The following is a 27162-nucleotide window of genomic DNA, read 5'->3' as shown; positions in this document are numbered from 1 at the left end:
CTGAAGGCTGTACCTGAGGGGCCAGGGCCCGTCACCCACACAGCAGCTCTCCCCCTCTCAGCCTTTATCTTCTCCAGCTTTCCCACAGAGGGTTGCTCTGAGGGCACAGGCGGGGTGAGGGTGACAGCGAGCACAGAACCTCTGTGCGTCAGCAAAACAAACCCGCTGAAAATACATCAAGAACTGTGGTTGCCTGTAAACTTTTACAGCCTTGGAGACCCGTTCGATAGCGCTTTAGGGCAGATGGAGTGGGTGGAAGGAAGGGGAGGGTGGCACACCACATTTGGGGCACAGTTACTCAAATCTAGCTTATTGATGGCTCACAGTCAAAGCATTTTGAAAGCATATGGGATCAATACTCCAACCAGCACAGCCCACGAGAGGGGACTCCTGTGAGAGGGGGCCTCTCGCACAGATCACCAAAAAAATCACAGCAGACAAAATTATTCTCATAATGTCACACAGGATTGCAGCACAGGAGACATATGGGAGTGTTAATCAGCCAAACAGAAAAACCACCAGTGGAGTTTCTAAGAATTAAAGCTGACTGGGGGGGACTGTGTACCCAGAATTAAGTTCTGGGTTTGGGCCCAGAGAGAAAGATGTGTTGGGCCACAGGATGGAAACACTTGAAAGATCAGTTCACATTTTGTATAGACAAACAAAAGGGCAACCCCAGTCAAAAAGCTATCTCCAGGGTTTTAAAAGGGTTAATTTCACATAAAGAAGAAAATTTTACTGAACTAATTGGAAGAGAAAATGTACAGAGAAAAAAAATGCAGGACTGAAAATAGACAGTTCTTTAAAAGGAATTCATTAGAAGGCTGAAAATTCATGTTTCTGTGAGAGGGCTGTTTTAACTAAACCCCTGCTGATCAGTAACTGTATAGGTCAGACTAGATGTTCACAGTTAAATTTTTTAATTGTGACATAGGAAATGCTATTTTTAAGTCATTCAGGAAATGAGGAGAAATTGTGCATTTGCATCAGACAAAAGAAAGAGAAGATATTACATGACATTTCCTTGGGTTGAACACATAAGTCAGACCACTCAGCCCATTTACACCCACAAGCCCTACAAAGTTTTGGCTCCCCAACGTGCAGTAACATTCCAGAAACCTGGAGGGAGGCCAGTGTGCTCCTCCAAAGACACGTGCTGCACACACAGGCAGGAAAGACAGCTGGGGCAATGTAAGTTTGGTAAGGCTTTTGTTGACTGGATAACCACTCTGAACAACAAATAAGGATTTCACAGCTTCAATACTGTGAACAACAGGTAGAATAAAACTGCTGATAGGTCTAAAAGAGGTTATTGGAGAATAAAGATTGAGTAATCTTATTATACACCCTCAGAGACCAGTTTTAGCCCCAACACTGGTCAACATCTCAATCTAGAAACAAATATAAAAAGGATCCATTAAACCTGGCAGATTAGCCAAGCAACAAATGACAAGGACAGTGCAGTCAGGGAGTGTGCTCTGGCTCCCTGGGCAGGCTGGGCCTGTCCAGGTGAGATGTGCTGCACTGCAACCACACCAGAATTTGTGCATCTGAGAACCAGGAATGCAAACACTGCTGTCAGGAATGCACCAAACTTTGACACTGCAAGGGATGATGAGGTCAGAGCAGGTAAGCAACTATGCAAAGAGCAGGGATAAGAGGGCTAATGCGATTATGGGATGTGCAGAAGGAGAAACAGAGCAGGACTCTGCAGGAGATTTTACCTCCATATACTGAAAGCATGTGTAGAGCGTATGGTCTTAAAATTATACTTAAATTCTACAGCATACTTAGAAAAGAGACTGAAAAGACTGGTTTACACTGGGGAAAAAGTCTAAGTGAGGAACTTAAAAAGCTTTATCTACTTAGTTTATCAAAAGGTAAATTTAGGTGATGGTTCTCAGTGTGAACTGAACTTTTGTCTCAAGACAAAAAAGCAGAGGTACCAATGAAACCTTTAAGAGAGCAAGCTTTAGCTATAAACTTCTCACAACCGAAGCTAGATAAATTCAAGGAAGTAATAAAGTGTGACTTTTCCCAACAATAGAGGCAATTAACCTTTAGTTTAATAATGGTACCAGCAGTGCAAAGTAAAAGTAATGAGTTTTCAGTGTTATATGTCTTTACATTAAAACTGGATACCACACAGATTATTTGCTTCAGGTAAATGGAAGTTTCTGGGTCTGGGCAAAACTGCACAGCTTATTACAAGAGATTTGCCAGGATCATCTTCCAGTTTTTAACTCAACATATTTATAATAATACAGGAAAAGAGCAGCACAACCTATTGCTGTCAGTAACATCTGCATAACCCCTCTTTGCTGGGGTAAGGGTGACAGGTTATAACTCAATCTTGCATCTGAAGTGTCAAATGCATTCCATAACTAAGGCAAATCAAAGCTCCAGCCTCCCCTGGCCCCCCAGACAACTTACTCCGAGATGTGTACGAAGATGTCTGGCCCTCCATCTGCAGGGGTGATGAAACCATGGCCTTTGGAGCGACAGAAGCACTTACAGACACCTTTGTAGATGGGACCCTCCGATGCCCTCACGGTTCTGCAGGAGGAAGCACAGGAAGAGCAGGTTATGGCTGAGCACAGACACCGAGCACAGCTCCAGGCGTGTCAGCCAGAGCAAACAGGCAAAAGGGCACAACGGGCCAAACGCTCCCAGTGAGCAAACTCCTCTGCAGGAACTGCCCAATACTCATTTTCATGCACTGCACATGCTTTGCCTGTGGCCCTTTTAAGGGAGATAAAGATGAGGAAGGTGTTTCCTTGCACTGTAATCCATCAGTTGCCATCTTGAATTCATCTGCTCTGTCGCTGTGCCACATTTTCTTTCAGAACACCACACTAAGTGTGCACCTCTCCCACCTTTCCTGAGTTGGGGAGTACCAGCGTGCCCCAGAGCGTTGTGCTTTCACATATTTCACAGTGTGTGCATGTAGGATGGAGAGAGTGCAGTGCACAGAGACATGTACAGTGTGTACACACACCCCACTCATACCCTGCCAGACTAGGATGCACTGAAGCCAGTATTTCACCTCCCAATGACTCCAGCAGGCTGTGAAGCCAAACTGGTGTGCATAACACCAAGACTCCAGGCTGAACTCCTCCTCCACTGGCACAGGACCTGTATTTTAAAATGAGATTTGCAGACCGAGCTTTAGGATGACTCACTGCCATCAAGAAAAGGGACTTGCGTGAACAATGACCCACCCTGAAAAGTGTGTGATTAAATTCTTTTCCCCATCAAATACACTGAGTGGAACCTCCAGGCATCCAAACTCACTCAAACACTTTCCTTAATGAAGCCAACTGTTTTAGACATCTTACAGAGTCTACACTGAGGAGTTACTAGATCAGGACTTTCTCATGCCACGAGTATCAGTAGGTTGCTCCCACGTGAGAGGAGGATTTTGGTACAATTCAGTAAGTGACTGTGTTGCCATTTGGTTACGTGCATCACGGCAACTTTGACATCACTTTCCCAAATGTTCTAATTTGTTTAAATAAAGTTTAAATAAAATTGTTAACAAAAAAAGTGGTAAGCTCTGTTCCTTAAGTCAAACTAATGCTAAAAAAATACAGTTAAAGTGCTAAAGAGAAATCTCCATTAAATCACTTCATTTCCAGCTCTATAAAGCTGTCAGAGCACCTGACCTCACAAGTGCTTGTTACACTGAAAAGCACTCGATGTCCTAAACAAGCCATTAAAGTTCAATTGCATCTTTCAAGGAGATAAAGCACTGTGGGGGATGAGGCCCCACACTTCCAATGAACCAAAATTAAATAATCCCACTGAATAATAAACTACTGTCTGTCACATTCATCTTTTCTATACAACTGTGGGGCCAGAGCTCACCTAGAGCTCCCCTTGTTTAAAGAGGACACACACAAAAAAATTCAGAGCTATTTTGATTTTCAGGGCAAACAAATACAGCAAGAATCCTACACTAATTAATGATTAAAGAACTGCGGAAGCCAAATAATAAATTCTTTCATTTTGTAAGAACCAGACTAAGATTAACAGCTGAGAAGACTTACAAAGAGTTCATTATTAACACAGCACTGAGACAAGCTAGCTTGGACTTGCTTTTCAAGGGCAACCCCAATTATTAAGTCAATTATGTTCCTTTTAGTAATCTACTTCCATTAGAAATTTCAGGGCATTTGAAGGCTTTTGGAACTGACAACATATAAACTTTTCTTGTGCTGCTGATGATACTCTTTCTGCCTCATTTTAAATACAGAAGTAATAATATGAAGCATCACTGAGATTATTATTTAAATCCACATGGATCACTCTGGAAGAAAAGAGCTGGGTAAAACTGCAAAAGCAAAAAGGAAAAAGCCACCAGAAAAAACTCCATCCAGATAAAGTGGCACAAAGCAGGCTAGCTGTGGGGCTGAGCTCTTACTGCCACAGTGCTTCACGCAGCACTGCCAGACCTCCCTTACACAGACTGGTTGAACTGCAAGGATTGACCACAGCTCCACATAATGCCCTCAGACCCCAATCCAAAAGCTCAGAGATTAACAAAGAAGCCCACATTGCCTTCTCTGCAGGTCAGCCCCTCACTGGGAGGACCATCACAGGCACTGGGAATTCTTTGCAATGGTCAAACCTTGCAACACCATCCTCTGCTGCTGTTGGAGGAGTCCCCTTCAGACAGGACTTCCCGGAGCCTGCACAGCATCACGGGGCCACAGGAAAGCTCAGGGGGAGGCAGCTCAGCTGGATCACTACTTCAAATAACTACAAATGCAACAAACCTCATCTCATTTTATGGAAAATCTCATTGAAGAAACCCTCAGAGACAGAGATCAGGGTTCATACCTTGAAAACCGACATATTCTTTTACAGGTCTGTCTGAACAATCTGAAGATGGATCTATGAAAGACGGACAGGAAAAGGAAACAAGGAAGCACTTTCCTCTGGAAAGTGATGGAGCATCCCTAAAATGTAACCGGGATGAGGTGTCAGGAGTAAAAGAACTAAAACTTCCAGTGAGGTCTGATCCAGTGCTCCAGGGTCAGAGAGGAGAGAGATCATGACAAAAAAAGGTCTGGATCTAATGAACAAACACCAACAGGAACTTGTCCCAGGAGCCATAACCCAGTGTTTGAAGTGACCCAAAGCTTCAGATAAGAACTATGTTTTGAGAATTCTCAGTGTACTTTCCCCTCCCTGTAAAACTCCGGTCTTAAAGAGTGCAAGAGACTTTGAACATCCTTTACCAAAGCAGAGCACTGAAAAACTACAGGAGATTTGGACTGAAAGTCTAGTGGCATCAGAATTTTTTTGGAGAAGAGACAACAGTAAAATACCAGAGCATCTTCTAGATGCAAACAACCACCTCCCCCATCCCCCCGACTGCCTTCCCTGATCGTTCTGCCCGAGGGCAGTGGTTTGTTTGTGTCTGTGAAAGGCAGGTTTCCCCGTACTCACGCAGAAAACGTCCTGGTCCGTCGGGTGGGCAGCGGGCTGGGGATGAGGTACCTCATGGGCGACGGGGAGCGGTCCCTCGCCCTGCGGCTCTCGGGCAGATGGAGAGAACCGGGAGAGGGTGGAGAGGCAGGAGACTGCTGGGAGGCGGATGAAGTGGGCTCAGAAGACATTCCTGATGCCTGGGAAAAGCCTGGGGAGAGGAAGAGATCTAACTGAGCCCAAAATGGGAATTGTCATAAAAGTCACAAATTCTTCAGATGATGGTTTTGTAAGAACATGACTCACTTCCTGCCGACGTACACACGGACACAGTTGCACCAAAAGCTCCTGCTCTGTATCAGCGAGTTCAGGGGTTTTAAAATTTATTTGTTTTTAAATGTCACAGCTTTTGTCAGCTGTACTAGGAAGCTCCACTGAAAACAGATTACTCCACAATTAACGTATTTGCTTACTCCTGCCTCACCCACGGGCTCCTGATGTAGAGCTCAGCCCCAGCACGAGGTACTGGTGTGCCCCACACAGCTCCCAGACGGGTGGGGTTTGACCACCGACAGCACAGAGGAGCCACCCGCATCTGCACACATTACAAGCACGAATCACTCGAAGAGGAAATGCTGAGATAAAGGCTGCACCTCCACTGCTGGAGGTTGGTTTCCTGGTGCCATCACCTATTAACACAGCTCTGCCAGCTCGTAACACCTTCAGCCTGACTGCAAGTGCTCCTTAATTCAGTTCAGACTGAGTCAGACAGGTAATTTACTCTGCCAAGGACAGGAACACAGACAAAGCTGGGAGGCGGTGGCTGACCATGAAGAGGTGACCCCTCCCACCCGGAGGGATCTGGCACACCCAGCAATCTCCCTTGGTAGGTCTGAGTCTGCTACAATCTCCCAGGAACTGGGAAGCCAATAGTCCAGATCCCCTGCAGCCTCAGGTTTGCCCTTATTCAGGTCCTACCACTGAGGAGGGAGAAGATCCCCTTCTCAGCACATCACCACCAATATGTGTCTCATCACACAACAAGCAGAACTCCCAGAATCCATGGAAAGGGAAAGATGAGGAACAGCAGCACTTCTATGCAGATAAATGCATGACTTACAGGTGCAGCAGTGACAAAAATAAGAGGAATCAATCAGCACTGCTCTGTTATTACTATACAAGTCCCCATCCACACTGGAAGGAGAATAAGATGTACAAAAATAACCAATAACCCACTACACTCTAACTTAAGAAGACTAAAAATATCTGGTTATCTGGATGAGTTAGCAAAAAAAATGTGGCGATCTGGGTCAAGAAAATATCATGAAGGCAAGAAAAGTTACTTTTAAGACCAATGGTTTAATTGAACTTAAATCTCTCACATCCATTATGCACCCTCCTTTTGACACCCACACAACCCAGCCCATGAATTATGGAGAGGATCCTTCACATGCCATTTGAGAGATGCAGCCTTCTTGTCAATGACAAATTCATATTATTTCTTCCTGAAACTAAGGACTAAAATTAAAAGGGCCTCTTAAGAATGAAGTCACCAGGGAACAAAGGCTTTTGTCTTTAATTGCTCCGGGTGCTGAGAAGATAGAAGTGGATAGTCATGTTCCCTCCTGTACCAGCTTGAGCTTTCCACACTGTTCTCAAGAGCAACAACTCAGCTGAGAACAAAACCCCAGCTTTAAGGAAGTCATTTCAAATATGGATGGCATTTGTCACCCATGAGCTAATGCCCTGCTCAGTGTCACAGCACAGTGTTCAGCTGAGACCGAGATGATAACACCAATGGGCTGGAATTTTCCAAATTTCCTCTTCCTCCAAAGAGGCCTCCTGTGCTGGCTGGTACTGAGGAAGTCTCCTGGGCTTTCTAAAGACCTCTCCTTTGGGTGCTTTGCTTTCAAGGAATGCACGTTTGACATACGAGGACTATAGCCCTAATAAGCCAAAGGAAAACTAAGAGCAAACAATTAAAACCTCATTCTGATAACTCAGCACACATGGTCTGGCCTCTGCACAAGTGAAAACGCAGCTTTCAGAATCACACGCTTTCTCTCCTCATCTAAATATAAACCAGCTTGTCAGGTGACAAGCAAAATGCAAAGCATTCACCCATCCACTGCAATACAACCACAAAGTACTGCCCATCCCCTTCCTCAAACAAGGGTAGAGAGGCAGAATTTTCCCTCCTTTCTTTAAAACACAGATGAACCACAAAAATATTTACAAGTAAAGAAGTCTAAATGGAGTTAGAAGAGTGCTAACGTATGTTATTGTTCCCATTTGTATTATTTTTGTGCCCTTTGCCCTGTAAAGATAAAATAACACAGTGATGCAGAACATTCGGTACCATTTCATTGTACAAATACCCTTTTTGTTCTCTGCCCACAGCCAAGGTAGATGAATATCCTCGACTCTCATAATTTCTATTACACGAGTCCTAAACCGTGATCAGAGCTGGGGGAGAGCTGACACAAATGCTCACAGCTGGAGGCAGCCACAGCAGCCACGCTTCACTTCACACCCACCACAGCCAGCGAGGGCAGCTCGGAGAAGAGGGCAGGCAGAGCAGCAGCCAGAGGAAACCTGTGGCTCCACTGCAGCTCAGCTGCACTCTGTATTGGCACATATCACTGCAGGGGCGAGGGCACTGGCACATCCCTTTGCCCCTTGGGCTTCTCTGAGGATTGCAAAAATCAGACACAGTGAAAAGGACTGGAGACTGAATGGCCAAGTTTTATGGTGTGTGTAGAGCGGGATGTCAGCAGCTCCCGGCTCCTGCAACACTCAGTGAGAAGAGCATTTCATCCGAGCCTTTTCAAAGGCAAAGGTGGAGTTTGGCTATTTTGGTTTGTGCTGGTATGGCCACTTCTTGACGTTGTTCACATCCCTTCTGAAGGAGCAGAGCTCTCCCCAGCTTGCAGGCACAGCCAGAGGCACTAGGAGGCTGGGCAGTGTTGATGTGGGAACCCCACAGCAAACAGTCACACAAACCAAAACCCAGGCCCCAACTCTCCCAGCCTTCCTCTTCATGAATGCTTTGCCTTCCAGTTAACTGGCAGTCTTCAAAGATGCTTTCCAGATGCTCTCCTGGGTCCTGAACTGACCCTGGGACTCAGACAGCTGCCTACCTGTCCCTTCTCATCACCCATGAATTCCTTCCCCTCCTTGTGATCAGCTGAACAAACCCACTTTCTTACATCTCTCACAAGCCCACCACCTCCCAAGCCTGCTTCCATGAGTTACCCCCATCCCTCCAGTCCAGCCACCACTCTCCACTTTGCCATGGCAAGGAAGGCATCCCATGAACCCCAGAGGTGCTCCCTGCCCTGAGCTCCCCAGGAGCCTCCTGCTGTCCTTGTGAAGGCAGCCAGCACTTCACAGCAGCAAACCAGAGCTCCTGAAAGCCCAGCAGTGTGAGATTCCAGCTATGCCAAACATGAGGGACAGTACAGACAGTACCTCTCTCCTGATTGAGCCAGCAAAACATTTGCCTGCGGGTATTTACAGAATGAATGTAACATGACGTAAGGTGGTGATGTTTTGAGGCTCTTTAGGAAATTCCAACCACGTGCCACATCACCCTTCAACTTATTGAACTTCCCACATTTCAACATCCGTCATTATCTTTTTCCAACATGATTTTTTTTAATTTTTCTGTTTAGGAATGCACCGAATTAAAACATAAATAAAATAAATCACGCTGGCATCATGGAAACAATAGACTAATTTAACATTTCAAGGCAAAAATATCTTTTTTTTACCACGCTTTTTTGAGAACGATTGGCCAATGTGTACAGAAAGAGACCCCAAAATGTCATCTGTAACAGGTGACCTAAAAAGCACCTGTAACAAGTGAACTACAAAGAGCACAATACATGCAGGAGGAATTTCTGAAATTCTCCATGAAATATAGCAAAAAACCCCTGCTGAAGTTATTAAGGTTGGGGGTATATAAATGCCATCATAATTTCTCTATATATGTATACATCCTATTCATCTTTAAGTCTACTCCGTACCTCTAAAAATACCCTAAAAATAGCAGTTTTGGGGAAGTTATCCATTCTGACCAGCACAACGCTATCACATGAATCCTGTCTCATTTTTAATTAATGCAATTTCCTGGAAAAAGAAGTCCAAATGGATATGGCAGGGTGACAGACTCCAAGAAATCTATCTATCAACAGTTTCCTTTTCACACAACAAACTGCGACACCTCCAGTGAGCAGGCACAGAGCTCGTCCCCAGGGAACACTGCTCTGAAGGAAATGCTCCTTCTGGCCTCCTTAGTCTGGAGGAGCTGCTTTCAGAAGGTACCACAATGGTCCATGAACAGGACAGCACTGGTTACACTTGCCTGGAAAACGAGGTCTTTCCTCAAAAGAGAGAGCAAGGTTCCTGTACCCCAAGAGCAGCCACTTTCAGATGGGTTTTGCTGCCAGTTCGCTCTTTCATTTCAACCTCTAAAAGGAATGTGGACATATGAAATTTTGATTGTTTTCTGGGATTTTCCTGGATTCAGAAACACCACCAGAAACTCTTTTTAAGTGACTCACTTTCAAATGTCCTGGTTTCCAAATTTATTCTGCGCAGCTGCATTTCTTTCCTTCTCCTAAGGAAGCCGTGCAAATAAACTCCTCAGCTTCACCTGCCCTTCTGCTGACACCAACAAACTCTTCTCAGCAGGAGCAGAAACAGGGCCCCTTGCTCTCATTTGCTGAGAGAGTGAAGGCACTGGGACCCTCTGCTCCCTGCAATACCTTGCCCTGTTCAAGGTGAGGATCTGAGGGTGCTTGGCTCCCAAGGGTGCCCCCAGTTCTACAGCAGCTCCCTGGCACCTCTCTGAGACTCATGAGCACCAGGCACAGCACTTTCTGGCACTTGGACCCCAGTGCACACAGGGCTCCAGCCCCGCAGAGCATCCCAGCACTCCTCCTGCGTCACGGAGTTCAGCTCTTACAAAACACATGCAGTTACGAAACAGCGGGTTCCAGGAGCTTCCCCTTCCAGCTTAGTTTGCATGACTAACTTTCCACAATTAATACTGGTATTTCAATTAACACAAACTCAGAGGAGTTGCAACATGCATGTGACATGTCAACACGGGGGATTATGGTACAAACATTACGCCCTTGGAGGCTGCAGAGGAGTGCCCACATACTGGAGTGATCTGGTGGTTAATGGAGACCAGGACATTGCCCAACCATGTCCAGTAAAAGCCTAATTATAAGGCAGAAAAAATGCAAGGAAAATTCCCATTGCTTGTCAGTGCATACAAATGAATTTGGATTAAAACAGGATTGAGTTTAAATAGCAGCAGTTACTTCCAAGCAGTCTCAGCAGTGAGCACCTTGTCCCCAAATGCTGTGGGTGCCCTTCTGCTCCTATAGTGAGCAGTGTGATGTGTCTGAAGGAAATGCTGCCTAAGCAGCAGAGACCCCAGAAAGGGGTGGGAGGGAAACTAAGTCATCAGCAGCCTACATAGTACACTGAGAAAGATGAGGACTTTCTACAGTCCTGTATTTTCCACAATTCATGCAAGCTGACAGGTACACTTACAACAACAACAAAAGGTTTAGGTTAAGGAACTGAGTGGATAGGTTAGGTACGTGTTTCAACTGGTTTACAGCTATACTGAAGGGTATATGGCAATACCCTGTGGCTCATTTTATTAAAAATACAGAGGAATCAAGATCCTCTGTCAGTGGAAATCCAGTATTTTCCATGACTGATGCTGCATAAACTTATTCTCCCAACTGCCTGGAATGGAGCTAGCCAGGGTCCTCTCCTTTTAAGCAAACACAGGAGGCTGTGATTGCCTGTAGTGTGTTGGCTGCTATGGGGACAGTGCTCACCAGGCTCTGCCCGAAGGCAGAGCATGCATAGTGACATGAGGAGGACCGTGTTTCATCCCACCTCCTGGAAAAAAGTACTTCAGTGAGAGCAGCACAAACCAGCACCCAGTGGTCAGGTAACTTCCTCAGGACAATGCTGGAAAAGGCACAGAGCTGTCCCAAGACCAGCACACCTCCCCTCACACTCTCTCACAGGAGAAGTCCAAGACTTCCTCAAGTCTTTTTTTTTTTTTTTTTTTAAAGAACAGATTGCAAGGGATGGAAAACTCTCCCCAGCTCATGGCGAGCCTGGACAAGCAATGACAGGTTCCAGACACGCCCCCTCCTCTGGAAGCTCTTCCCAGACAAGGGTGAAGATGGTGGTTGAAGATGATGGTGATAATTAGTGCATGCTAATCAGGTGCACGTGTTGCCCAGTGACTTAAGTTCCTGTGCACATACAGTATTGGCTAATGCCATCAAGTATTTAAATGACTGTTATTGTTTTGGTTATCTCCAGCACAAACCAAGAAGCCCATGAGGCAGGGATAGCAGGAAAAGGGGGATTCTCACAAACACCTGCCATGGCCAAGCTATCATACAAGAAGGGCATGGAAAAGTGCTGTCACATTGGCTCTGGAAAACCCTCCTAGACAGTGGGGGAAAAGTCTGCAGCACTGGGAAGAGTGGGCTCGTGGCATCAGCAAGGATAAGGGCTGGAAGGGTCTGAGCTGTGCTCTGCATCAGCCTGTCCTGAGCACTGAATCCCACTCCTGGGGGGAGTGCAGGCATCTCCAGCACCAGGACACACTGTACAGTGGAGGTGTAACCTCTCCTGAAATGTAAGCCCACAGTAAGTCTGAAGATTGTGCACCCAGCTTCATTTCCTCACTCACGCAAATCCACAGGTTACACAGAACTATGCCCAAAATAAGTCTGGGAGACGGACCTGCACAGCAGCCCCTGCACCAGCCTGTCCCTGGGAGGTCACCACAGCCTCTCACCAACCAAACACTGTGGGATGATGAGCTCTTACACCCCTCCACGTGCAGCTGAAGGCCCAGACCTGACCCAGGCAGGGCACAGCCGCAGGCAGTGAGCCAGCACCAGCCTGGGGGGACACCCAGCATCCTGTCCTGCTTCTGGTCTGCCAACTGCTTCCTCTGTGAACTGCCAGCTTACAAACCCTGGTTGCTTCTGTAGCAGCAGTGACACTGGGTCACAGCTCTGCCCAGCTGCCTGCAAATTCACTGCCAGCAACCCCCACACTGCCAGGAGCAGGAGCTCACACACCAACCCCCAAAGCCCTGCTCCAATCCAAGTGCTCCTTCCCTGGAGCCAGGTACACAACAGTCACCTCCAGGAGCAAGCCTTGGCTTCCCCAGGTATGTCTGTCTTCACATGTCCCACATGGGCTGGAATAAAGGGACAGGGAAGTGTGAAGGGAGATCACAAAGGACTCTTGCAGTGAAATAGGGGAACATCAGGATGACTTTACTCAGTCCAACACTGGTAGCCAGGTGTGGCTGCCTAGGTCAGAGTTAAGTATAAGGTGAGTACACAGTGGTGCTTACCATCAACATCTTTCCAGCATCCTGGTTTAAATAAATAACCTCCTATGAGTTTTTTCAGGCCCTTCCTGAGTTCATATAATCTTTTAGCCCCCACAGCATTCTCTGGCAAGGAGTCCTAGAGCTTAACTGTCTATAAAAAACTCCCCACTCCTTTTAGTGGACTGGCCCTTTTTACAGGAAAAAATAAGAAAGGACAGTGAGATCAAAAGGCAAATTAGTGAGCATAGCAAAAAAAAGGTAAGAAAAGGAAAGGGAAGGGCATAACATGCAAGGAAAAAAATAGGAAAAAGCATTAGCTCAGAAGAGCACGTAAGAAAGGGTGCAGTCTTATTCATAAATCAAACCTTAAATTTTCTAACAGAAGTGACATAAATAGGATAGAGAGCAAGAGGAGAAGCTCCTTCTGGTGTTCTTCACCCCCACTCTAAATTTCCAAGTACAAACAAAAAAACCTCACACCTTTTTAAAACACATCTCAGTATTTCTAAATCGCTCCCCGATTCTTCACTTGAATGGCTGCCCTTATTCTTTCTTAGACAATAAACCCTACTAGTTTCAAATCTTTCTATAGATTTAGCTTGTCAACAAGCTAGCTGGTTTGGGCCAGAAACCAGATATAACCTATTCAAATGTTTTGTGATCCCCAGCACAGAACCCTTGTACTGACCACTCCAGGCTCCTGCTGCCTTCATCACCCCTCCACCAGCCAAGGCTGGGAGCTCTTTTCTTGGGCAGCAGAGGCAACACTTAATACATCTCATCCTATTCTTGCTAAACATGCCCAGTCACAGTAGGTGATGTATTTCCCAGATGAAGTACAATATCTGGTTGAACAGGGAACTTTCTGTCCCTTCCAGCACTTGCTCCTGAGCTCTGCAACTCAGCTCCTCCTTCGGTGCTTTTCCGAGTCTGAAGCTCTCCCTCTGCCATTACTTCCATGCTGGCACATTCCCTGTGAATTTATTCCAGGATTTATTTCATACTGGCAGAAAATATTTATACCAAAACACGAGAAGTCTCGAGAAGTCTCTCATGTGTCTTGTGTCTAAGCATCTTAAGGCTCATCTACAAGGCAAATGGGCTTATACAGTGTCATACTATTACAAAGGAGTTATACATATGTAAATCCCCAGGCACTTTTCAAAAGTTCTCCCTTTTTCAGCCTCCTCTCACATCACAAAACTTCAGGCACAATTATGGGTAAGTTTGTTCATGTGCAACTTTGAGCCTTTTAAGGCTACAGAAATCCTCTGAAATATTTATGTGGCTCAAGTGTTACTCAGAACAATTAGTTCACTGTGTTTCCTCCCTAATCAACATTTTCAATAGGAAAAAACATTTCACATTACAGAGATCTATAACCATGGAAATTTATGAGGCATACATGTATTAGCAAAGAAAAAAAACCCAGTCCTCTGAGGATATTTCATCTGCCAGCACTACAGCAAGATGCAGATGGCAGGGTACAGAATCAGAAATCACTCAAAAATAACTTGATCCTCACACCAGTACTGTGAGGCACCCACAGACCCCAGATGCCTTTTTACCAGGCCAGATTTATTGTCTGGCTATCCCAGCACACAGTCTCACTGCCTGTCACTTCCTATGCATATTTTTAAACATCCTAGTCTAATAACTCAAGTATATTTCAATTAGATCTCTCAGAAATCAATTAAACGAAAGGTTTGTGATTGAGACATCACTAGGAACCTGCACCAATATCAATTAATAACCAGAAGATATACAATTTACTGAAATAATTTAAGAAACAGAAAATGCTCTGTTATCTGACTCAAGAGTGAAGAAAATTCTTGCTTTCTGCTAAGCAACAAAGAAATGCTCTTGAATTCCATTAAGGCCTCCTCCTGTTCTATCCTGTCCCACAGTTTCCTACCTGCATCCTACTTCCCAGGCTCCAACAGCACAAATTCTCCCTACACAAACAGCTGCACCCACAATACAACCCACAATAAAACCCTTCTACCACAGAAAAGTTTAAAACTACATTCCACCTGTATGAAAGGTTAGCAATGGGCATCATCACTCCAATGAAGATGGCTTGACAAAATGCATATTCAGCTAACTGACAGGCATAGAAATGCACATTCCATTAAAATGAAACAAAAGGGAGTATTTTTATACACACACACACACACACACAGATGGGATGACAGACCAACATTTTAATGGAGAAAATTCATATGTTTATATGCTTAAAGATCAGTGCCCTATTTAACAATTGCATTTCTGTTTTCTTCTTCTCTCCCCAGTCTCCCTCTACACAATTTACAGTATATCCCACCATGCATTACACAAGGTCATGCTTGTGACTCTAAGACCCCCCCTCAGTGTCCTCATTTCCTCAGCTGTAAAGCAAAGACAACCTCCTCTGCAGCAGCAGGGTGAGGACCAGCTGTGTCCACAGCTCTGGGTACAAACCCTGAGTGAGCTGCAGAGGTTCATCAGGCTGACAACCAGCCCGGGTTCCCTGCTCAAATCCAGCAGCAAGCAGGAGGCAGCACACCCACTGTCAACGTGCCTGGCCCCAAACCAAAACACCTCCCTGCAAGCAGTTCATTGTGCTTTTAGTGAAAAGGAGACTGAGGCAAAGGGATCTTCACACTCCATCATCAACGCTGCTGCTCGCAAGCAAAAGCCACACTCAGTCTCCACCAGGAGGCAAGTGCTCCATCAACACTAAAACTAAGGGTTAGTTTGTGACTCTCAAACTGAAATTGCCTTTATTTGTTTAACTAAAGTCCATAGGATACGAACTATATAAATATACACATTGCACAGATCTGGTTTTTCTTACGTAACCCAACTACCTGCAGAACAGAGAATACATAAGCAAACATACACAACCAAACTGCTTGGCACAGCAGAAAATGTTGCCATTTTACCTTACAGACCTCTCCTCAGCTCAGTCCTGGCAGTACAACTATCCCCACTACAAGCTGCTGTTTTAGGGATCTTGTGGGTCTCCTGCACTGATGAACAGGTAGTTCCTATATGTGTAACCAAACCTGTGATACACCCACAGCACACCCCACAGCCTCCAGAGCTGCTTCGGGAACAGGAGCCACTTTGATAAACAGCCCAAACCCTCTGGAAACTACACCTTACACAAATCCTCTCTGTCATGTCCTCTCAGATGGCAGTTTGGAAAATATCACCAATTACACGCTTTAGATTTTCAGGAAAAAAATTCTTAGTCTCAAAAATGCTCACAATACCCACAGTCCAGCAAATCCACTGCAGGCAACGCATCGTTCGCAGCCCACTAATGGGAAAATGGACCTACAGGGAGTTTAACTGCTTTCCCTGATTACCATGTGTGCACAGACTAGTCTTTCTTGCTCAGCACATCCACTCTGCGTTCACAGCCAGTCAAATGGCAAAAGGAGTCATATTGTGTTTCGATGCCTGCAAAAACTGCAGCGCCAGCACAGGCACGTGTGCGGGGCTTGATTCCGTGCCTGCTTACACGTCAACAAAACTATTTACTGCGCTGTGATTTCCAGAGCCACGGCTCCAGTGATGTGCTGGGAGGGCACGGAACAGGACAGAGCTGTCCAGAATCACAGACGCTGCTGCTGTTATTTATGTCTGCTGTGTTAATGCTCAAAAGACCAAAGCAAGGGAACAGGCAGCTCAAGCTTTTCAGGGAAGGCAGAAAGCAGTTGTTATAGTCAAAAGAAAAGCAGGTGAGACTTGAGGCATGTATGTTCTTCAGGCTTAAAAATAAAAATCCATATAGAAGCACATGTTTAATGGAAAATTGTACTAAGCATTGTGTTAGAGCAGTCACAGCTCCAAAGAGCTGTATCTACTTCAACTGCAAACATGGAGGGAATGGGACACACAAGCAGAGCAAACACCATGCACAGGAACGGCAGTGAGTGCCTTTATGAAAGATTATTTTGATTCAGTTTACCTCTTTGGCCACATGACCTTATGAAGCTGGAAAAGACTCACTAGCAAGAGAGATTTGAGATCAGTAAGAAAACAAAGGCAAGGAAATGTGTACCCGTGTTTTGTGTGAAACTTGGTGTTACACTGCTAAGAATCCTCAGGTAAGCCTGCACGTTTGCCTGCCTCAGGAACAAGCCCTAAGTCCAGAACAAGTCATGCTGTGGCACTGGGAAACCAGAGGCATGCACGCCTGGTGGGTTCACCCTGGTCGGGGTGGCCAGGAGATCTGAGGCTACACAGCTCCACATCAGTGGGGTACCAGAGAGAGAGTTCCTCCTCAGGAGCTGTGCCAGGGAACAGGCAACCCAGCCACACTAAAATGTTTAAGAACAAATCTGATTAGGATCCCAGACCCCAACTCTACTAGTTTAGCGAGTGTCCAGCAAAACTCCTTTCCCCCTACAGGGCTGTGATAATTGCCAAGACAGTTCTGCACTACCTTATTTTCTTCTTTTATTCCTCTGGGAGGATTTTCAGGTGCGGTTTGCCTACCAGAAAAGCCTGAGGGATGGAAGAGTGGGAAAGGTGAGCATGTGAAAAACTGACTGTGCAGGCAGCAGTATGATGACACCACGACCATGGGATGCTGCTGGCAGAGCCTGGGCAGCAGCTCTGCCAGGTTCAGCCTGGCCTGGGTCCAGCAGTGAGTTTCTGTCCTGAAGTCCCTGCTACTGTGGGTAAAAGACACTGCAGTGCATCACACATCCTCAGGGAGAGAGAGCTTTTTTGTCTAAGTCTGGTATTGAGGAAAAGAAAAAGTAAATTTTAAAAAATAATGTATCAGAAGACAGTGGAGCTGCACAAATATATAGGTATATAAAGGTATGCTCTCTACTCTGGAACTTGTATTCTAAACATTGGTGAGAATAATTTTTAGGACACAGTTCCTGGGATAGGGAAAAACTGCCCTTCTGCATAGAAAAAAGAACACATTTATTCAGAAGCTGAGACCTGTGGAAGACCACTTTTCAAACATTTTCTGTAACACCATAAAGCAGGAAGTCAATACAAATATTCACTCTATTTCATCTCTTCCCTACCAGTAAAACGAAAAACCCACCACTTGAATTAGCTCGAAATAACTTTAAGAACTCCTCCTACCAGTCTCCATCGCTAAGAGGCTCCGTGAAAAGGCTATCACCACATTTCATAATTCCCATTGCTCGATTTTCCCCAAATATTGGAGATCCAAATCTTTACAGCTGAGCATATTTTGCCTTTCCTGGCTGCTGTCAGCAGAGCTCCTGGTCTAGACAAGCCACTGCCCAGACAGGCATTGCCTTGCTAAGCTGGGTGAAAGGATCCAAATGATGTATTTACACCCCAGTAACAGGTATATATTTTGTAAACAGGAAATTCTTTTACGTTTCTCTTTGGCAGTTTCATTTACCCTTTAAAGTCATTGTCGAGAAGTTGCAATCGTGGCTGTGATTTATTTTAATCAAGTAACTTATGTAACTGAAAACAAGCAAATGTCTTTGAGCCACCTTCTGAAATCATATCATGATGGGAAAGCCACCAAACAGTAACCACTGAGGAGGCAGGAGCTCATAAAACAATATATCCCTATCGCCAGAGGGCCTCAATCAGCGTGACTGGCACTGCAATGTAAACAAACCAAACATGAACCGTGTACTGACACAGAAAGAAAATTCCTCCCCAACTGGACAGGCAAGATTAAATGTTTATTTCCTGGACAGAGGTCACTCTCTGTCTGGACACTTTCTTAAATAGCAAGTGGCAAAACATTTGAAACCTTGGGAAAAGCAGTGCTCCTGGAAATGTTTTAAGATGCAGAGCTGTGCCTGAAGGAATACAACGTGACTCCCATGGCAGAGCTGCCACAACAGAATACACCATCCATCCCACCCTGCCCAAAACCAACACTGAGAAGGCAAGGTGAACGTCAGATGCTGAATTGTCTACAAACCTCCTCATTGGAAGCAGAGGTTCACGCTCTAATTCTCAGAAATTTTATCTTTTGTTTTTACTGTTAGCCATCAAAATCTGTGGTTGCAGCAGGCAGCTGTGTCTCCACACCAACTGGCAGTCTGTCCTCCACCATGGGACAAACACACCACCACTGGTGCCTGAGCAGGACAGAGACCCACTGCTACAGGCTCCTCAGAGGAGCACCAACATGTTCTTTGCTTTCCTTCTTGGGATCAGCCTTAGCTGTTAATGCCCCACCACTTCCCAAGTCATACGCTGCTCATGAGGCGTGGCAAAGGACCAGCTGGTTTAATATTAAAGAGAAACTATCAGGTCAGAGTTCTCCATTTTCCTTTGTCCCACACAAAGCAGTCTGTGATCAGATCAGGCACAGAGCCATCGGGGTGAGGAACACGGCCCTGCAACACGGCTGCACAGGCTTACTTGCTTCTTCCAGAAAACGGTAACAGAGCCCTTCACTGCAGCTGAAACCCCCCAGGGATTCAACTGCAGGTTGATTTGTTTTCTCTGCACCTTCATCCCTCCACTATCTGATCACCTTTCAAAGGGAAGCTGCAGCTCAACACCAGGTTTACCTTCCCAGACCTCAATGCCAGGTGAGAAGTGGCCACCAAGGGATTATTGCCCAAACAACCTGGCAAGAGCCCAAAGGCCAAATACATAATTGCTGTCCTTGAAACATCCTCATATTTAAACATCTGTTGAGACCTTCACCCTATCTCCAGCTCCTCCCTGCAGAAATACAGAATTCCAGGGAAGTGGAGCCCAACGCTCGGACCATGGATGACGGGTCAAAAACTTAATGTTCGTTTCCTTTAGACTACTATTCACTTTCCAAACTGCATAAATAATGCAAGAACCTCTTAATGCAAGTGTCATTACCCCCAGGATAATAATTACTTAAAAAGCATTTCTAGGTTACTTCGTTATATACCCACATTTGAAATCGACCCAATGAAAAAAGCTGCTGTGCAAAGCAACGGCGAATAAAAAACCAGCGAACCTCTGAAATCAATCAGTAGGACTGTAGCATCGGAGGAACCACACAAATGACGCTGCTTTAACTGGAGTGGGAGGGGTTTTCCAGGCTGTTGAAGCCCTGTCCATTAGCGGGAGGTCAGGCTCCGGGGCAGCACCCACCCGGAGGCCCCACAGCCAAGCCTGAGTAGATGCGACTTGACTCGCGTGGTATTTTACAGCTTCCCTCAGGGACGGCAAAACAACAGAAACACCACTTTATTGTACTCCACATGCCCCCAAAATGACAGAAACGGCAGCTAAGAGAGTGTCGTTCTGCACAGTGAAGGGACAAAGGAAGCCTCAGTTCAGATCCTCTCTCGCCTTGGCGGGGATGGTGCTCCGAGGTGCCACTTCATGACGGGGGGGGTCCCATCTCTGCACCTTCTGTTCCTGTCTTTTTTTCTTAGCAACTAGCTGACGGGAGAAAAAAGCAAAATCTTCCCACAGAATCTCGCTTCTGCTTGTTTACAAAATCCAAGAGGCAGCTGTTTATTCTCAGAAAGGGGAGACTGCAAGAAGCGATGCTCCAACAAGAGAGAGCTCAACGCCGCGTGTGCAGCCCTGTGTGTGCTCCCTGCTCTGACACCACTCTCTGCCTCCCTCGGTGCCCTTCCCGATACCATGGGCTGCATCACGCACGCTACAGCCACACACGTCACGAAAAAGGAGAACAGGCACAAAGGCAAATCCTGAAAGCGCTCCCCGGCCAGCTGAGGTCTGCCCAGAGGAACTCAATTGCAGAACCGAGAGCAGAGAGCAGCGCACGGCAGGCGCTGCCTCACCCGGGCTGAGTGACCCCCGCAGCCCCCCGAGACCACCCGGGCAGGCGGCGGGGAAAGGAAACGAGCGATCAGTGAGGGAGGAGGAGGAAATGAAGATCACTGATCTGTCCAAGGGACTGCCTGGGACGTGAGGAAAAGACAGTATTAGAATGAGAGAAGGAAGCAGAACAACTGCCTCTACCCTGCCCTGAGAGAAAAGGCAGAGCAGTTAGTCAGATGAACGCCGTTTTTCATTTTATCTGAACTATACTGGGGAGTGACACATCATGCTAAACACCTCCTTTCTCTACAGTGTTTCAGCTGTTTCTTTTTGTTTAGCTCTCCGTATCAACCTGTTGCAAAAAAAAGCAGGATTTGAGTTTCTAAAACTGTTGTGCAGAAAGAAAAACGAACACTTCAATCTTTTCTTTCCTCTTCAAAGGCTGCCACCCCTCTGAGGTGCAGAGTGCTGTTCCCAGCCCACTGCCCACTGGCCCCCGAAGGAAGTTCCCAGCCCCAGGAAGGGATGTGATCCCCACTCATCACTCCCCTTGATGGGGAGTTGATGGGGTTTGCACTTTTCAAGCCCAATTCTTCTTCTTACTCTCTGTCAGAAACCTTTCAGATGAGGGACAGATTAACCACCAACATCCAAATATTTATCAATATATACTTGAACAGTTACAATCTCATTAAATGTTACTAATCGAGTCTCTTTCCAAGTTTCAAGCAGTTACTATCAATCTCCGCTGAGACTACTCCATATTCAGTGGTCAAAAAAAAAAAAAACCTTGAGACAAAAACAGTCAAAAAGGTGCAACCAGAAACAGCTTTCACCCTGAAGACACCCCAGCCACAACCAGCAGGCCCCAACTGCTTCTGCACCCCACATCCTGCTTGGGATGAAATGTAAGCAGGGGAAGGATTTCTTTCCTTCTGCCACAGCCTGCTGGTCCTATCACCAAGAAAGAACCCCCCTCACCACATTTCATCCCAAGACTCGTATTTTGTGTAGTGCACAAACAGGTCTGGCAGTTCGTTGTAAGGCAGCTCTACCTGCAGTAAATACATCCATGTTCATGCTGTGTTTCATGCTCAGGTATATATAAAGCCTGGATTTATATTTATTTAGACAGCACTACCCAAAAGGCAACAGCCATAAGAGATGACAGAACCCAGCATTACCTGGCCTTATCTGGCTACTTTCACATGACTTGTATGTAAATATTTCTGTGCTTAAAAACATGTAAGTAAAGGAGGGGACGATGCCAGTCAAAATATTTACAACCACGGGCAAACCTCAGTGACAGAAGCTCAGAGCAGTGCAGAGGGTAGTTGTAGCCAGAAGCAGCTGCCCAGAACATGGGAGGACAGGGAAACAGCACAACCAAACACTTGGTTCTGTGTCACATTGGGTGTCACGACATGCACAGGGCCCTGGGATGAGCTCCACCCTCAGCTCTGCCCCTGCAAAGGGCCACCTTAAGAAGCATGTTTTCTCTCCTTTTATCCTCATATAGCACGTAAAAATATACCCACTGCCAGAGAACAGGCTCATCTTTCCTACAGTTTCTTTGGCACACGTAACTTTTTTTCTGTAAACAGACAAAGTCTTTATACATGCTTTTTTTTTTTTTTTAAACATCCTTACATGTTAGTTAAGCCTTCTTAGACTTAATGGAGATACTAAGATGTACTTGTGAAAGTCCAAGCCCTCTGCATCTACATACACAGGCCTTTCTATCTTCCATTAATAATCAACAGAAGGAAAGAAATTATGTTTGCCGAACATATGATAATAATCAGAAGGTAAACATTAAGAACAGCAATCAAAAAACCTTGCTCAACCTCACAAAAAAATAATGATCAGGAGGGTCATGTCCAAGCAGCCTTAAAGTTTTTTCAGACTCTCTCTGAGATCAAATTTAGCACCACAGAAGGTTTTGCAAACATTTCTTAGAAGTAGCTCAGCAGTTCCAGCAAAAACAGAGTCATAAAAGAACTTTAAATGCACTCCCTAAAAGCCAAATCCAGAGGCACAGATCCAAAACTCATCCTCAGAGGCTTCTCTACAAGGGCAAGAAGTGACATGCACACACATCTGACATACAGAGAGAACACGAAACAAGGGTTCCTTTCCCCAGTTTTACTGCTCAGAGGCGCTGACTGTAAGAGCGAACAGCTCACGCCACAGCAACAGACTCTGTGAGTCCTGAAGGGTCCCCTCTAAGCAACCAGTGCTTAGACCTTTTTCCTCCCAGCGCGAGAAAGCTTCTTATTCAGCGTGCTTTGTCTTGCTCGTCATTTACGAAATAGGCGATTCCGAGAGTAGCAGCGGCACATCCGCAGTTCCGAAGCGCAACAAAAAAAAACCCGCAAAAGTGTTAAGGGGGGGGAAAAAAGGGGAGGAAAGGAAAGGGAAAGGGAAAGAAACTAGCCTTAATGTCTAAAGCGAAATAAATCCACCGCACCGCAGACGAAAGCAGCGCCGGGCGCTCCCCAAGCGAGGCGCTCCAGCGGCGCGGAGCCCAAGGACCCTCCGTCGCTTCTCGCCCCCCGGGGAAGAGCAGCTCGCCCCCGGCCCCGCTCACCTGGTCCGTCCGGGCTGGCGCTGGCCCCGCGCAGGGCCGGGCTGTGTCGGCGCTGGCCCCGCCGCTCCCCGCCCCGGCTGTAACGCGGGTGGGCCGGGCGGCTCCGCCCCGACCGGACCGGGCTCACCTGGCCCGGCCGACAGCGCCCCGGCCTGGGGCGTTTGACGAGCCCGGGGGATGCGCTGCCTGATCGCCACTTCCACTCCCCGCTCGCAGGCTCGGCCCCGAGACGGTTCTGTCCAAAAATAAAATCACGATAGCGAAGTGGAGATGGTGTAAAGAGAAAGGGGTGACGCGTCCAGAGAGCTCAGTGAAACAGAGAGTTATAGAAGAATAATCGTGGTGAACTTTCCCCGAATTTTGCAATGGGGATGAGGGACAGAGCTGTGGTGAGTGCCTCTGAGAAAGCCCACACATGTGCTCTGTAGTAGCATGACCTGGGTGTTGTTCATGCATGTTCATGCATCTCCTGCATGAACCAGAGCTGTCACACAGGGCCTGAAGTGGCAGCTGCAGCAGCACCACTGATGAGACAGTCCGGGACAGTGATGAGGGCAGGCTCTCAGTAAATGCTCACAGACTACAGGAACACAAGAATCACTGATAGATCTTAGGGCAGAGAGAAGGGAAAGCACTACATAAGCACTACATCCAGCCACCAGAGTTTTAGCAATGCTTTTATCTGTACACAGTCTTCCTAGCTGATAATAAACCACAGCATTCTGGAAGGTGGTTTTACAAAGAGAGCTTAGGCACTGAATTCTTTCCCGTACTTTTCCACTTAAAGATACCAGAAAAGCATGTCCTGATATCTCTACAAAGGTAAGGTTTATAGCAGACAGAAGTATACACTCTTTTAGCCAGCCATTATCATACAAGAAGCAGCAGTGTGCAATTTGTGGCAAAACTGCCACACACAGATTTTAGCAGGGCTTTTTTTTTCCACGAGGAAAATTAAACAGAAGTCCTATAACATAGTGTGTTTGATCTGAGAAGAGGGCATTTAGAAGAGGTCTCAGAATATGCAGCAACCAGCTATCTGTGTCAATCACACGGTTGTCTTCCAAAGTATCTTACCTCTCCATCCAGTTCTGTTCCACACAAGATCTTACCCCTTGGTAAGATACAGTTACAGGACTGACGACTTCTCTTGCTTAAAATATTAATTAGAGCTAAAATTAAACATTTATTCCTGGAAATCTTTTCTCTTTTGCTTTGTGTGGCAAAACTGCTTTTTTTTGAGGTGGAGGAGGATGAAGGGAAAGCACTACATAAGCAAGCACTGTTCAGAGCAGTCTCCCCAGTCACACAGCCTGGGATTACAGCTGTGCTTTCCTCAAAGGTTCAGCACTTGTGAGTCATCCCTCTTCTTTTCCCCTCTCCCTCTTCTTCTCAAGCAGAAAAGCACAGCCCATGGGAAATACATGACAATGGATGTCCACAGCCATGAGGCTGCTTTTCAATACTGGATGGTGAGTTTGAGGGACCCTCCATGTGAGTGTGTGTGCGTGTGTGTGTGTTCCCCCAGCCACCACAGCTAAGAAGCATGATTTTGCCTGTTGCTTTTTTCACCAGCTGCCAGAGACAGGAGAGGCTCCAGCTTCCCCCTGAACTCCCAAATTGTCTCCCTCCCCTCTTCCTCTCTCTCAGTACAATTACTAACGATCAGTTAATAATTTCCAGCCCACGTGCCTACCTTACTCTCTCTGTCCCTGGTGTGGGGTGGCCGTCAGCGGTGCAGCTCCTTCCCGGGATGCAGGCAGGGCTGGGAACCTCCCCAGAGGACAATGCTGTTGGGCTGGACCAGCAAGGGGCACCTCGCAGGTAGGAGGAGGGCAGGAGGTGGTCCAGAGCTGCAGGGCTCACCTGCTTCTCTCCTTTCCTGCTGGATGGTCCCCTGCTTACTCAGACACAGCTCTGGGCTGTTGCTGGGACTGAACACTCCCCTCAGCAGTCCTGAAAGGGGAAAAAAACCAGAAGGATTTCTTGATAGCATCATTATACCACTTTTCATTCATTTAAAGTATTCAAAGTGCAATTACTTACACAATTTGAGTGAAGGAAATGAATGTGTAGGGGGAAAATGTATCAGTTAATGTGATTCATTAGTAATGGTGGGTGATATTCGTCCCTGCACAGCAGCAAGGATGAGGTGGCTTGAACAGATCTCAGATAATTAGTGGGTGCTGATAGTAGATATAGGGCAAATACTGCCCACCTCTATTAGAAAGGCATGATTTAGTCTAGGATAGCTCCACACATCCAGAAAGGCAATCCAGTTCTGGATTCTGGACTGTTTTTAGGACCTAGTTAATCTAAAAGATGTGGTTGGCACAATCACAAAGAGTGTAGGCTGGACATGAATGAATTGTGCCTGGAAATCAGAAGCAGGCTCTTGAAGATTAGAGCAATCAGGTTGTAGCAGAGAATAATAGGAGGAAAAATACCCTTAACTCCTGAATATGTTGCATACTAAGTATGCTTCAGTCCAGAGTGCTCTATTGCACTTCATGTTCTCCTGTCCAGTGGCACTGCTGACTGGAAATAGAGCAATGCAACACCAGTGTGCCAAACCAAAAGAGTGTGATCTGCCTTTCACTTAAAGCTGTTTACTATATAATGGGATACACTCACTCTGTTTTACAAGATCCATTTTTTTTTCATACCAGGCTTCTGACAAGTTGTTGTGTGCTCTCACTATCTTAATCATCAGCAATTTTGAATCATGCTTCAGATGAGATCTGTTCAGTTTGCAAGGCGTAGGAACTGAGGACATCTCTGCTGTTCTCAGATAAATCTTAGCAGCAAGACCCAGGGAAAAAATGGTCATAAAGGAATGAATTTCACTCTGTGGTTAGGGCTTAGAATTCAGTTAATGCTACCTAAAGGTACAAATAACCTCGCAAACACTTTACAGAGATTTGAAATAATAAAAACAAAGCCCGAAATTGCCATATAGTCATCAATAACACAGACTGCTAAAAGTAGCACTAACACAACCTTCTCAACAACAACTTAGTCAAACATCTTTCCACCTTTCTCTTGGGGGAGGATTTAGCCCCCAGACTTGGTTATCAAATCCAGAGCACTCTTAACAGCGGGGTGAGAAATTAGTTCCTGAGCCTCACAGCCAGACTTGGGACACTGTGTCATGGACAACAAGTAGGTCAGCTCCAGGTTGTAATCAACTCCCATTTTGTACTCCCAGAAGGTGTAGCAAAATCCTACCAAACAGGTATTGCTTAACTCCTAATTTGGCTAGTTGGCTATTTCATTTGGCTACTGAAGCAGTGAGAGCTTTCACGAGCTTGCCTTTACCAGGTATATCTTCTTATTTTCCTTCTTCTTTTTCTTACACTAAAACAGTTCCAGGTTCTTTATCAGGAAGCAAAGGACTTCATGCCAGTGCAGAAGTCATCAGTGAACAGCTTGGCAGGAGGAACACTCCATCTAGTCACTGCAGATTATTTTTCCCTCTTGGCTAGAATGTTTTCAGGTTCCACTCCTTCTGAAGAAAGATTTATGTTTATCATGAGCAGAGGAATCTTTTGATGCATGAAATCAGACAGAAGCTACACAGCTACCACAGGTTTTGAGGTCAGTCAGGTTGTCTCTCCGTTGGTCCCGATGCAGTCTCCTAATACTCAGCTCTCAAAGCTGATTTTTCAGATCGCTTGTCTTCACAGTCAAAAGGATAAGTTTTTTTTACTTCAGGAAAAATAACATATATAGATTGTGCTCAAGCAGAAACATAGAAAAGCTGAGCTTTTCAGCAAGGTAAGCTCCAGGGAAATTGGGCTTCCTTATAACCCAAACCCATTCTACAGGAAAACAAGGCCTTAGAGAAGAACTGTTTCTCTGCCATTTGTCTCTATTATTTTGTAAGTACTGACTACCTGTCAGAAATGAAATACTGTGCCCTGTTCCCTCCTCAGCTGGAATCTTCTATCCCTTGCTCCTGTTGTTTGTATTTACTCTAGATCATTATCTCCAATTGCCTCACTGGCTACTC

At 45.9% G+C, this 27162-nt stretch overlaps 1 protein-coding gene across 4 annotated transcripts in view; it reads right to left on the bottom strand.

Moving 5' to 3' along the window:
• Window positions 1-25058, bottom strand: part of CARHSP1 (calcium regulated heat stable protein 1) — a 36241-nt gene extending 11183 nt beyond the window's left edge. Inside the window, exons 1-3 of one of the 4 annotated variants that reach the window (XM_027742319.2) lie at window positions 24847-25058; window positions 5455-5644; window positions 2434-2556 (exon numbers count right to left, since the gene is read on the bottom strand). In XM_027742319.2, the coding sequence (XP_027598120.1) occupies window positions 2434-2556; window positions 5455-5624 (293 nt within the window). In that variant the 5' untranslated portion in view covers window positions 5625-5644; window positions 24847-25058. Of the gene's footprint in view, window positions 1-2433; window positions 2557-5454; window positions 5645-22997; window positions 23107-23150; window positions 23284-24846 lie in introns of those variants that run through there. The other 3 variants (XM_027742320.2, XM_039382944.1, XM_039382945.1) reach the window with 3 other exon arrangements.
• Between the last annotated feature and the right edge of the window lie 2104 nt (window positions 25059-27162).

Source organism: Pipra filicauda, unplaced genomic scaffold, assembly GCF_003945595.2.
Source record: "Pipra filicauda isolate LSUMZ 115617 unplaced genomic scaffold, ASM394559v2 scaffold290_size937220_pilon, whole genome shotgun sequence".
NCBI classification, from domain to species: domain Eukaryota; kingdom Metazoa; phylum Chordata; class Aves; order Passeriformes; family Pipridae; genus Pipra; species Pipra filicauda.
This window is presented reverse-complemented; position numbering and strand designations above follow the sequence as displayed.